Genomic DNA, 14,313 nt, shown 5'->3' with positions numbered 1-14,313 from the left:
AATTTGTTCGATGTTAATTATTATTACTAATTATGGTAATTAGGTTCCGGTCACCCGACCATCGGCTCCGATAAAAATCTGCTAGTCTACCCCCTGCTCTAACGACTGAAGTAGAGCATGATGAAACAACTAAAACGATACATATTTCAGTGAAACACTACTTGCTAAAGGCAATTTATACCGCGTTGGAGGAGCGAGCCAAACGCCTAAAGAAATATCCAACGCAAAACAAAACATCCGAAGGGGAATCTATATTATCCTCTAGCAAAACATATCATCGCTGAAACACAACTGAAACAACACACAGGCTTAATGCTGTAGCGCAAAATAGCACGCTATGATACAGTCCATTTTGCTTAGGCAGAGCAGAACGCATTCCGCAGCTCAAGCTGAACTCGTTAGCATAACAAAAACACGGTTCGAACCATGCTAACATAAAGGGCACTTCAGTGCTGGCCCATAGGGCACAAACTGATTGAATCAACGTTGTTTCTACGTCATTTCAATGAAATTACGTTGGTGGAATAGACGCTGAATTGACGTCTGTGCCCAGCAAAACCCAACAACAAAGAGCACCTTGGAACGGCCTATTGAGCTAGCCACTGTTTCAGTGCAGGTGGGCACAACGCCAAGCCCACAAGGCCCAACGATAAACGCCCTATAAAAGCGTTACTTGCGGGTTACTAATGTTGGCTGGCGCGTAGGGAAACGGCAAACATCACTGGAGGGGCTCAGGGTACATAGCAATCATTTACAACGCATGAAGCAAATACATATAATGTCTGCAACTTATCAACTCATCAACTGAGAGAGAGAGCGAGAGAGAGAAATATTTGGCAGAGGTTGCTGTGTTAATGATTGATCTCATATGTGGCTGCACTTTGGTTATATCTAATGCGGTAACATTATGCAGGCTGAAAGGAATTCAAGACCCACTAGTATTGTAGAAAACAATCCAGGCACAATTCATTTGCATTGCAAAAAAAACTCAAGTAAGAAGGTACAGTAGCCTAACTAAGCAGTATAACGTTAAATACAGTAGACTTGGAGCCACCGAAATGATCAAATAACTGCAATCTCTATGGAAACCATTCATTGAAACTCCCCAAATTAATTTGAGAATATTTGCCAAAATATTAATAGATAAAAATCCCAAGTGTAGAGTACAGAGACTTAGTAAAAGTGTTTTCCTCTTGCAGGCAGACGGAATAGGGTGTGTGCGTATGAGCACGTGCATGTGTGTTCTCGGGGAGGGGTAATGTGGTGCAGATGGGAGAGAAGATGGTGGCTGCTCTGCTATGTTGTCCTGGCAGACAGATTGGTAGTTAAGGCACTTCCAATCTGGTTGGTGATTTCATAAATATCTCAAGGCCTTGAAAGCGTGAAATCACTACTTCAAAGGCGACGTCGCCACCTCAACAAGACAAACGGCAACAACAGCCGTCAACAATCATATGAAGTCATCAGGGTGGAGTTAAGGAAGTGTTCCACATTAAAGCTTTTATTTCTGACACACTGACTACACATTTCATTTAGTTGAACTAATAATGAATGAAAACTTACAATATAATATTACTACTAATAATAATACAAAATAAAAAAAATCATATTTGTATTATTAATAATAATATGTATAAATATTATAATTTTAGTATGTATAATTTTACATATTTAAATTTTTTTCTCAACATTAATATAACAATTCTGAATATGCCATCGAACAAAGTACTTCTTAGAAATATCTGGGAGAAAATCATGTGCAAACATTTCCTAAATTTGTAACAAATTGTACAAGACACAGTAACCATGGATCAAAATGAACTATTTATTTATAAGGGTCCTCATATGCCAACACAACTACAGGCATGGAATTAGAATACTATATAATTGTATAGGATCTCTATGACTACAGCCAATAATACAATGTATAATTCCTCTTAGGGCTATTAACCATTCTACTACAATTGAAGAGGCTTGCATTTTACGTTGGGGAATTTTAAAACATGATCCAATTAAAAATAGAGTCTGTGATACATAACTCATTTAGTTCCTTTTTTAACTAACGCTATTAATTTCCTGCAAAGCTAAACTCTTTTCTCTCGCTTAAAGACATTTTGTCACACTTACATGTGGATTTAGACTGCATTCCATTCAGTGGGTTTAGCTGCCGTGGTGATAGGAACGGGCTGGCTAAAAACATGCCTGAACATGTATAAACATATATATTGATTTTTCTTTTTTACTTAGAAATGCTGTGAAATGTTTGTAAAAAATATTACTCCTGTCGCTATTCAGTGATTATCGTATCTCATTTAGTGACCGTATTTAGTGATCATTTTTGCTTCAGTAATAAGTTATTATATTACTTTCACTCTGGTAACGTGTTCTTCCAGCTTAGCTGATGTGGTGAATAACTTAATACAAGACTAGCTAATATTCACTCTTTTTTGGGATAATGGAAAATGTTTCACGCCTCACTACCTTTGCAGTTATGAAAACGTAATACAAGTATCTCAATGAGAGGCAACTGCTTTATATTCCACAGGCCTGGGTAAAATGACCATATCAGTGACAACAACTACATATATGGCTTCTTTCGTTTTAAAATATTGAAATATTTAATGGTCGAAGATTCAGATAAATACATTCTTTATCTCATTTAGGGTAGAGTATCATTTAACTACATTTAGATTCAAATATTCAAATGTTGTTCTCAAGCTACATATAAGTCATCCTCATTGTGAATTGGTTCTGATTGCATGCCATGCCCCACGTGGTAGTAGAATCCAGAAGTTTCACAGCACGGTCAAATCATTGGTTGATCAAAAAAAAAAGGCTTGTTAATTACAGACATAACTAAGATAGTCACTGCAGTTCAATTAAAATTATATACATTTTAAATGAGCAACAATTAGTGTGGCAATGAAAATGTACATGATAAGATAATTAAAGTAATGGCGTTTTTCTTTCTCTCTCCACTATTTATGAATTGTTAATTGGAGTGGAGGAACAATCAATGAACTAGTAATGAACTTCAAAGTACTTTTGTTATGTTTCTGGAAAATATGGATGGACCTGGTAAAACGCTTTGCCTCCATCTTTCCACGAACCAGTTCATGTCAAGAGTTCAAAACAGTCTCAGATCTATGCGCTGTGCGTTATAAAATCTAATAATTACAAAAATCACTGTTTTTTTATTTTAGCTCTGATGGTCAACAAGTCTAATTATTCCAGTTTTAGTCCATCAAGTTTCACAAATGAATACTGTCCCGCTATTATTTCTGAAGTGACCAAACCATTTAAGGTCAATGTCAAACCTATAGAATTTGAATGAATAGAATGGGCATCCCCATTCAGGGCAAATAGGTTCCAAACCCGTTCTACCTCTTCTATTTCTATGGTGTCACCACATTAACATTCAGTATAAACAAATGGTACTAGCTATATTAGCATAGCATAATGTCACCATTAGCTCCTATGAGGGCAGGTACTAAGTGAGTTACTGGGCAAGGAGACAGAAAGAGGTGCTTAGCCAAGAGGCGTGTGTGTAGTGCTTAAACATAAAGTGCTTAAGTCTGTCCAGCGAACGCTGTGGCCCAAAAAGTCCAGTGACCGAGTGGCCCACTTAGGGGACTAGCTCTGCCAGCGAGAGGCAGAGAGGGTGTCTCGATAATAACTTGGGGGGTGTTTATATTTGTTCTGTTACACACAAGTGAGTCGCCATTGTACAGCGCCCCTGGAGCAATTAGACTTGCTCAAGGTCACACTGACAATTTTCTATTTTAAAAAAAATCTTGTCAGCACCCTTCGGTTACTGGCCCAACGCGCTAACTTCGAGGCTACCTGCCGCCCCCATCTGTCTCTGTCTGTTAATATGGGGAGGATGTCATACATAGGCCCAACCTACCCAGACTGTTACCCCTTTCCTTACCCCAATACCCCCATCTACCTGTCAACACATTACCCCTGGAGCTCCTTATCAGCTAGACAAGCCCCAGTGTTCATGATCAACACTAACCATGCAGCTATTATATACCATTTAGCAGACCCCTTTTATCCCAAGCCACTTATAGTTATGCGTGCACACATACATTTTTACACATGGGTGGTCTCGGCAATGGGACCCACTATCCTGGTGTTGTAAACGCTACGCTCTACCAGCTGAGCTACAGAGGACCAGCACCTAGTGAGACACCAACCAGAGAGGTAATGAGATTCTTTCTTTTTGGATTGAAACCGTAGCCAGAACATATTTTCTTCATGACATAAGTGCACTGTAAATGTAATTACACCTCGTCCCTTATCCACAGAAACGGATTCCTCATAGGGCAGGGTCGCGTCCTTGAATGCACTTTAAAGTTGAAGTAGTCGGCCCTTATCCCTTATCTAAGGTAAACATTTGAGCTGTGGCCCAGCTCGGTGGCATAAGTCAACATGGAGGGGGCCCACCTGAGGTAATCGTATGTAAACAGAGACTTCACCTCTTAGGGGCCAACCTAAGGAAGAGTTCATGCAGGTACAGCTGACCGTAACTACAGAGTAAAACCTACACACAGCTTGGAATGGAATGGCAAAGGCACTGGTGCTCAATTGAATTTTCCAGTCCTGGTTATCATTTTTACATTTTCCTGTCCTGGTGATCATATTTACATTTTCCAGTCCTGGTGATCATATTTATATTTTATAGTCCTGGTGATCATATTTATATTTTATAGTCCTGGTGATTACATTTTCCAGTCCCGGTGATCATATTTACATTTTCCAGTCCTGGTGATCATATTTACATTTTCCAGTCCTGGTGATCATATTTACATTTACATGCCTGGTGATCATATTTGCATTTTCCAGTCCTGGTGATCATATTTACATTTCCAGTCCTGGTGATCATATTTATATTTTCCAGTCTTGGTGATCATATTTATATTTTCCAGTCTTGGTGATCATATTTATATTTTCCAGTCTTGGTGATCATATTTACATTTCCAGTCCTGGTGATCATATTTATATTTTCCAGTCTTGGTGATCATATTTACATTTCCAGTCCTGGTGATCTTATTTTAGAGCCAATAGTCAAGGTGGTATAAGAGGTTCCGGTACTCAAGCAGTAGAAAAAAATGGAGGTGCCGGATGATACTCTGTACCGGTAAGTACCAGGCCCACCTCAAGCACTGCCTACATGGTCAGCCACAGGGCAGCGCACTTAGAGCATGCTAGATGCCTTGCTCAAAGGCACAACAGCAGCGGATATCTAACTAGGCTAACTAGTACCTTGTCGGGTGTACTCGTCCTGTTCACGGTGCACCATCTCCTTCACTCTGCTGCTGTACAATAGTCTGGAAGAGTCCTGGTGGTCGAAGGCCTTGAGCGTCTCGCTGGAGCTGTACGACTTCTGGGTGGGTACCCTCGGTCCCGGGCCACCGCCGCCGCCACTGCCGCACTCCTCGCTGTCGCCGGACGAGCCCGTGTAGCGCCGCTCCTTGTCGCGCCTGCTCTTGGTCAGCGAGCAGTAGGGCCTGCGTTCCTTCACGTCCATACTGCCAGCATGCTTCGCCGACCCCGGCGGATAGACACAAACACGGCACGGACCGGGACGCTGGAGGAGTAGGAGGATGGGGAGGGGGGGAGGTGGAGGAGGGAGGGTCCGCCCAACCCGCTCCGCTTAGGCTTGGCTACCTGGAGAGAGGGAGGACAGGGAAAGAGAGAGAGAGGGAGGGGAAGAAAATCAAAGGAAAAGCATGAGACACAGCGGTCAGATAGCGCTAAGCTGTGTACTTAATCTTCCCCGGGATCCTTAAATCCTCCCCACCTTCTGGAGTGTTCAGCAGTGTGTGTGTGTGTGTGTGTGTGTGTGTGTGCGCACACTTGCTTGTGTGAGTGTGTGTCTTGGCAGGGCCTGAGTGCATCGGAGTGAGGAGAGGCAGGCAGGAAACAGCCTTTGGGAACTGAAGTCGGGAGGGCAGGGGTGAGAGGGGAGTGGGAGTGGGAGAGGGAGTGGGAGTGGGAGTGGGAGAGGGAGAAAAAAGCCAGAGGTAAGGCGGGGAGAGGAGGGGGGGACTTAATTGATTACGCCCGTCCCCCTGATCTGGTATGTGTCTAGAGTTGCTGATAAGTACGACACATCCATTAGATAAAAACACTGAAAACAAAGAATAGCGTGTGTGTGCGTGTACATGTGTACATGTGTACATGTGTACATGTGTACATGTGTGTGTATCAAGGAGGAAGGAAGAAGAAGGGGAAAACATTTTCAGTCTTTCATTAAGCCCTGCTGCCATCGAGAATTAATCAAATCTACAGACAACATCCTGAGAACAAAAAATAAAACGACATACTTCTAATGGAAGACAGAGGAGCAATAAACGTGTGTGTTTGTATGTGTGTGTGTGTGTGTGTGCGCGTGTGTGTGTCAGAGTAATAAGCATTGCATGGAGTCCACCCGGGGGTATGTTTATTAGCCAAAAAAACTTTCTCTGCTTCTAATTTTTTAATTTGGGAATCCTGGCTGGCCCTTTTCTGGAGGTCTCCCAGAGATTGTGCTTGGTACCTCTTTCTCAAACATTTATTTGTTTCAGACTTCATTCGTCGTTTTTTTGAAGTTACCAAAATATTTCTTGATAAGGTTTTCCTGCGTCAGTTTTCTAAACTCGTCCCAGATGATAGCAAAGCGAGGGAGGCAGTTGGGAGGCTTGGAAGGTGGATTCTTCCTAATGAAATGGGGAGAGATGCTTCTACGGCCGTATAAAATCTCATGATGTGGAGAACACAGACGGAATCATGGAATCCAGACATTAAAACGGATTTCATCAATATTCCAAAAATGTATTCAACTTAGTAGGGAATCAACTAAATGAACTGAACATGTATTAATTTGCCCAAGTTTATCATAAGACATGAACAGGATGCATCAGTGATTTTGTATTTCCTGTGACTTTCTGAAGGGGCAGGGAGAATTCCCCATGTCTGTGTATGTGACAGTTTGTCTAGGTTTTCACACCAAAAATGTAAATTTAAAGAGGGGTTATCCTGATCTGGTTTAAGCATTGTTGTGGACTTACAACATCCAATTTAGTTGTTTTTCTATTTTTTAAAAATGTGATTTTCAGAGCAAAAATATATTTTTTTAAAACAGGAGAAAACAGAAACCTGGAAAAACAAAATGGAGAAAAGGGAATCAGGGAAAACATCAAACGGATTAGATAGAGCTTCTGTTCAGAAGAGGAGGGCATCAGCCTTTCTCTGCCTTCTCTCTCTCCTCACTATCAGGAGGAATAATGACAAAGAGAGAACAGGCGTTATTAAAAGGGAAACGTTAAGGTATGCCAGGCTGCCGCTCCTGGTTGAAAAGGTTGACAGCATCATTTGCATGTTTTCCCCACACAGCGCTGTGTGTTATCAGGTCTTCCTAAGCATGGCAGTGGATAGACAGAGTATTCAACACACCAAATACAAAGATACACAATGACGACTAAATTCTCATCTGCCCAGACCTAAATGCTCACACCCCCATCCATGCATGCCTTATTATTGGCGTTAAATTGTATCAATTTGTTTCTCTCATTTGCCCATGCTATTTCAATGTTTCTATAATAAATCATTACATCTTTCCATTGGATTAATGATGCGGATTGATTGATTCCTACGTTTTTCGTGGTCATCTTAAGTAGACAAATAAGTCTACAGAGGTGGCATATGAGCATCAGCAGCCCCAACAACGCCCCATCACTCATGAATATTAACACTGATTCAGTATGCGGAGAGGAAGAGCGAGAGAAAGAGAGGGAGAGACAGAGAGGGAGAGACAGAGAGGAAGACAGCTCCTCACTCTGCTGGTTTATAGTTTTGTAAAAATGCACTGAGGCAGATAGGAGGGCAGAGTGACAACTGAGTGAGTGAATGAGTAACGGAGGAAGGGAGGGAGAGGAGGAGAGGTGACTGAGCTGTGAGAAGTGCTTATGGGGGAATGAGACTTAGTGTGTGAATCAGATCGGCAGCAGTGTGGTGATCTGTCAGGATCAGTCAGTAAGACGGCAGGTAGCCTAGTGGTTAGAGTGTTGGGCCAGTAACCGAAAGCTTGCTAGATGGAGTCCCTGAGCTAAATAATATAAATATACATAAATCATTTCAATTCACACACATTTGTTGTCTCATAACTATTCCCCAGGTCATTGCTGGAAATGAGAATGTGTTCTCAGTCAACTCACCTGGTAATATATATATATATATATATATATATATATATATATATATATATATATATATAGTGAATGAGTATATATATATATATATATATTTTTGCACACAGTCATGTGACAAAAGTAAAAAGTTTATGACTGTGATTATTTTATTGGATAATATCATTTTCTTCAATGTTTACAATCATTTTCAGTTTGACTTAATACTAATGTGCTGTATTTTATACAGAGAAAACATTATTAACGTCTCCTCTGAACATTATACGTATTTATTGTCAAAACATTACACTAAAACGGATTTAATCACTGAAAACAATTATTCATTCAAAACCAAAATGGGTGAATGTGACCAATTTCCCCCCCTTCCGGTGACACAAAGAGAGTGACAACGTTTATCTGATTTGTCTGAGTCTAAATGAAATTAGGTCTGGCTGATCAAGTGCATTATTGGTCATTAAATTCCTAATTAAAAAGTGCTTTGGTTCAATGACTGGAGCCAGAGTTTTAAACGGGAATAGAACACTGTGGCTGCAACACTATTATGGTAATGTGTTCACATAATAACATTAGCCAAGATGATCTCATTTGTACTTCAGTCAGAAACACAGACAGGAGAGACTGCTGTGGTTTACACCGTTATACTTCAACAACATTTCGCAGGAAAATGTTTCAATAATTGATAGCTATGCATTGACATATCCGGGCTCCCGAGCGGTGTAAGGCACCGCATCTCAGTGCTAGAGGCGTCACTACAGCCACCCTGGTTCGAATCCAGGCTGTAGCACAACCGGCCGTGATTGGGAGTCCCATAGGAGCGGTGCACAATAGGCCCAGCAGCGTCCGGGTTTGGCCGGGGTAGACCGTCATTGTAAATGAGAATTTGTTCTTAACTGACTTGCCTAGGTAAAAAAAAGGTCAAAAGCGACAGAGTTGAAATAGTTAGTTCTTAAAATGAAATGCTGCTGGTTCATATAAATGTCATCCTTTGATTTGTCTTTTTATCCTTCGTCTCTTTTTATGGAAACTTAGTCGGATTTTGATCACAGACAATAAAGGAAGTAGAGATGCTGTCAGTTGTCCTACCTGATGGAAAACACCCAAACTAAAAAAAATACCCAAATTAACAACGACTAAAACCTTTCATTGTATTTGTGTGTGTTCTTAACTGACGCCAATGAACGCTGCAACAAATCTAATTAAATCCAAGTCACTCAACTGTCATTAGAAAATACTAAGTAAACATACACTTGCTAAACCCGTGGGCCAACTGAAGTGAAGGGCTTTTAAACAGGTGAGAGAGAGAGAGAGCTGTAGAGTTACTGTGGTTTTACAGTGGAACAGCAGAGCAGGAAAATCCACTCCTGTGACAGACAGGACTGTTTTGCATGTAAGTACATTACCTACGCCAACACACACACACACAGTCACACACACAGACACACACACACACACACACCAGCTGCTGCTGCTGATGCAAAGCTCATTCCTGTTTTATTAGTTCCCTTCTCCATGTTCTTTCAATCTTCACTATGATAAAAGATGCAATCGTGATACCTGTGAACACACACACACACACACACACACACACACACACACACACACACACACACACACACACACACACACACACACACACACACACTAACTCGGTCATATTCTCTCGAGCCAGTCAAACACCTCATCAGCAATGAACTGTGATGCTGACTGTCAGAGTGTGTTTGTGAGTCAATCTGTGTGTGTGTGCAATATGCGTGAGTGTGAAGTCATGTGGTGAACTGAGATGACAGAGAGGATTACTCGTTTTACCTGAGGCTCTAACGCACGCACGCACACATGCACACACGCACGCAAGCACACCCAGGGGTTATTGGCAGGTAGTGTGTGTGTGTGTGTCTAGATGAATGTGTGTGTTCTCCCCAGGGCTGTTTACGGGGTGACCTCAGAGAGGCGCCTGAGAAAGCCTGCTGCTTCACCTCAGGGACACTCTGCCCCCTGCTCCACAGGACACACACAACCCTGCTGCCCTCCTGTCTACAAACCACCGCCTCCGTCAGCTCCCACAGGGGTGCTGGGTTCCGCCAGCCACCTCAGGCAGTGTTTGTCCCCTCTTTCTAGGAAAGGCCATCCGGTACCACAGAGGTCTGAGCAACACACTCTGCTCATGTATGTCACATGTTATTCAGTACGAACACATAGATCAATGACTCGCAGCATGAGAGAGGGAAGGAGGAGAGGAGTGGAAGAGGAGAGAGAGAGAGAGATCAAAAATAAAGAGAAAGAGGAGGGTGGGGTAGGGAGTGCATCAGTGAAGCAAGAGGGACAGAAACAAGGGAAGAGAGAGAACCAGAGAGAGCGAGAGACAGACAGAGAGAGCCAGAGAGAGAGAGAGAGCCAGAGAGAGAGAGAGAGAGAGAGAGAGAGAGAGAGAGAGAGAGAGAGAGAGAGAGAGGGGAGAGAGAGAGAGAGAGAGCCAGAGAGAGAGCCAGAGAGAGAACCAGAGAGAGAGAGAGAGACAGACAGAGAGAGACCAGAGAGAGCCAGAGAGAGAGAGAGAGAGAGAGAGAGAGAGAGAGACACCGAGAGAGAGCCAGAGAGAGACACCGAGAGAGAGCCAGAGAGAGAGAGAGAGAGAGAGAGAGAGAGACCGAGACCGAGACACCGAGAGAGAGAGAGCCAGAGAGAGAGAGAGAGCCAGAGAGAGAGAGAGCCAGAGAGAGACAGAGACAGAGAGAGACCGAGAGAGAGAGACACCGAGAGAGAGCCAGAGAGAGCCAGAGAGAGAGAGAGAGACACCGAGAGAGAGCCAGAGAGAGACACCGAGAGAGAGCCAGAGAGAGAGAGCCAGAGAGAGAGACCGAGAGAGAGCCAGAGAGAGAGAGAGAGAGAGAGAGACGAGACCGAGACACCGAGAGAGAGAGAGCCAGAGAGAGAGAGAGAGCCAGAGAGAGACAGAGACAGAGAGAGACCGAGAGAGAGAGAGAGACAGAGACCGAGACAGAGAGAGACACCGAGAGAGAGCCAGAGAGAGAGAGAGAGAGAGAGAGAGAGAGAGAGAGAGCCAGAGAGAGAGAGAGAGAGAGATAAAGGCCAGGGACATGTAGTTTATGTACTAAGAGAACAATAGGAATTCCTCCATCATTTACTACCACTGCCACCATTCACTCCTTAAAAAAACACTCCCTACACACTTCTCCCATGCAACAGCTTGGAAGCATCAGGCGCTGCTATTCCACTATCCCACTGTTTTTAATGTGGCTCTTTCTTCTCTTAAATAAACAAGGGATCGCTCAGTGGAATGATACAGAGCCAAGGCACAAGGCATCCTTCCCGTAATGTGAAGCAGACATGGGGCGGCTGCAATTTCTTACAGGGCTGTATTCATATAGAGAGTAGGAGTGCTGGTCTAGGATCAGGTCCTCCCTATTCTTGTAATCGTAATCATTATGTTCTAAAAGACTCCACTGATTCTAGATCAGCACTACTACACTGAGACATTTTAAGAATACTGGCGCAGGCATCTTTGCCATAATGTGAAGCAGACAGAGCCGGTCGGGGTGGCTGATCTGCATCTATTTTAATGGTTTGTTCAGCTTTGGTTCAGCTCTATCTGGATCTGGTTCTCCTCACTATGCTGCTTTGCTCAGTACTGAAACCCTCCCTGTCTGGCTCAGAACTGAAACCCTCGCTGTCTGGCTCAGAACTGAAACCCTCCCTGCCTGACTCAGAACTGAAACCCTCCCTGCCTGCCTGACTCAGAACTGAAATCATCCCTGCCTGGCTCAGACCTGAAACCCTCACTGTCTGGCTCAGAACTGAAACCCTCCCTGTCTGGCTCAGAACTGAAACACTCCCTGCCTGGCTCAGAACTGAAACCCTCCCTGTCTGCCTCGGAACTGAAACCCTCCCTGCCTGGCTCAGTACTGAAACCCTCCCTGTCGGTCTCAGTACTGAAACCCTCCCTGCCTGGCTCAGTACTGAAACCCTCCCTGTCGGGCTCAGTACTGAAACCCTCCCTGTCGGGCTCAGTACTGAAACCCTGCCTGAAACCCTGGCTGCCTGGCTTAAAGTAGACATACTATACATGCAGGCATGCATGTGCACGCACGCACACACACACACACACACACACACACACACACACACACACACACACACACACACACACATGGGAAACATTGTATAACAACCTAACAATCGTTGCTGGAACTCAAAGAAAGCAGATTAAAGAGGAAGGAGACAGAGGAGGTTGTAACAACTTTGTTTATCCCACAAATGTTATCATAAAACAGGGCGGTTTTCTTTTTAATCTCATGGCAGCAGGCAGATTATGGGAGTCATCAGGATGAGGAACGAGGGAGTGGTAGATAAGGAGAGAGAGAGAGAAAAAGGGAGAGAGAGCAAAAAGAGAGAATGAGAGAGGAGGAAAGTGGGAATCTCTCTCTCTCTCTCCTACTCCCTCCACCCTCCTCCCTCCCTCTCTCTCTCTCTCTCTACTCCTCCCTCCCTCCCCCTCCCCCTCCTCCCCTCTCCCTCCCCCCCACTCCTCCCTCTCTCTCTCTCCCTCCCCCTCCCCCACTCCTCCCTCTCTCTCTCCCTCCCTCCCTCCTCCCTCCCCCCCCTCCCTCCCTCCCCTCCCTCCCTCCCTCCCCTCCCTCCCTCCCTCCCCCTCTCTCCCTTCCCCCCCCCTCTCTCTCCCTCCCTCCCCCCCTCCCCCCCCTCCCTCTCTCCTTCCCCACTCCCCCCTCTCCTCCCCCTCCTTCCCTCCCCACTCCCCCCTCTCCCTCCTCTCCCTCCCTCTCTCTCCCTCCCTCCCCACTCCCCCTCTCTCCCTCCCTCCCTCCCCCCCTCTCCTTCCCTCCCCCTCCCTCCCTCCCTCCCCCCCTCTCCCTCTCTCTCCCTCCCTCCCTCCTCCCTCTCTCCCCCTTCCCTCCCCTCTCTCTCCCTCCTCCCTCCCCCTCCCTCTCCCCCCCCTCTCCCTCCTCCCTCTCCCTTCCTCCCTCCCCACTCCTCCCTCTCTCTTTCCTGTAAGATAATCAGAGGATGTATAAGGTGGCAGAAGTAAATAGAGACAGAATGTCCTCTGTCTCCTCTCATCCCCGTTAATGGCAGTGAGGTAGTATAGCTACCCTGACCTTCTCCCTTGGTGTCCTCTCTGTTTAATACACAAACTATCATGTGCGCGCACACACAAGCATTGGGCAAACTGCTGAACACATCCCCTACTGTAACTTGTCTCAGATTGCTACGTTGAAGATGAGCAGAGTGATGATGATGATGTTTATGATGGTGATGCGGCTGATGCTTTTTTACTAGCATTACATCATTACTACTTTCCATGGTATTCCTCACAGACACGAACACAGATGCTGCAGTGACAGTACTATCTCAGCCAGACAGCCTCGGCTCTAGTCTGCTTTCTCTCTTCTCTCTCTCAGCTTCTGTGTGGCAGCCTCACAGAACAAGAGGCATGGCCACCGAACAAGGGAACACAAGGGAAGAGAACGGAGAAAGAGAGCAGGAACAGGAGGCAGCACGGAGAACGAGAGAGAGAGAGAGAGAAAGAGAGCAGGAACAGGAGGCAGCACGGAGAATGAGAGAGAGAGAGAGAGAAAGAGAGCAGGAACAGGAGGCAGCACGGAGAACGAGAGAGAGAGAGAGAGAAAGAGAGCAGGAACAGGAGGCAGCACGGAGAACGAGAGAGAGAGAGAGAGAGAAAGAGAGCAGGAACAGGAGGCAGCACGGAGAACGAGAGAGAGAGAGAGAGAGAGAAAAGAGAGCAGGAACAGGAGGCAGCACGGAGAACGAGAGAGAGAGAGAGAGAGAAAGAGAGCAGGAACAGGAGGCAGCACGGAGAACGAGAGAGAGAGAGAGAGAAAGAGAGCAGGAACAGGAGGCAGCACGGAGAACGAGAGAGAGAGAGAGAGAGAAAAGAGAGCAGGAACAGGAGGCAGCACGGAGAACGAGAGAGAGAGAGAGAAAGAGAGCAGGAACAGGAGGCAGCACGGAGAACGAGAGAGAGAGAGAGAGAGAGAAAGAGAGCAGGAACAGGAGGCAGCACGGAGAACGAGAGAGAGAGAGAAAAGAAAGAGGGCGAGAGAGAAAGAGAGAGGGGGAGAAAGAG

At 45.0% G+C, this 14,313-nt stretch overlaps 1 protein-coding gene across 4 annotated transcripts in view; it reads right to left on the bottom strand.

Annotated features, from left to right (window-relative positions):
• The window catches only part of tenm3 (teneurin transmembrane protein 3), a 442,903-nt gene that overhangs the window by 336,663 nt on the left and 91,927 nt on the right, over nucleotides 1–14,313 (bottom strand). For all 4 annotated transcript variants that reach the window (XM_042329704.1, XM_042329705.1, XM_042329706.1 and 1 more), the window contains exon 3: nucleotides 5,269–5,673. In XM_042329704.1, coding sequence (XP_042185638.1) covers nucleotides 5,269–5,533 — 265 coding nt within the window. In that variant the 5' untranslated portion in view covers nucleotides 5,534–5,673. The remainder of the gene's footprint in view (nucleotides 1–5,268; nucleotides 5,674–14,313) is intronic.

This window comes from Oncorhynchus tshawytscha, linkage group LG11 (genome assembly GCF_018296145.1).
Source record: "Oncorhynchus tshawytscha isolate Ot180627B linkage group LG11, Otsh_v2.0, whole genome shotgun sequence".
Lineage (NCBI taxonomy): Eukaryota > Metazoa > Chordata > Actinopteri > Salmoniformes > Salmonidae > Oncorhynchus > Oncorhynchus tshawytscha.
Note: the sequence above shows the minus strand (reverse complement) of the source record. Positions and strands in the feature narration are given on the sequence as shown.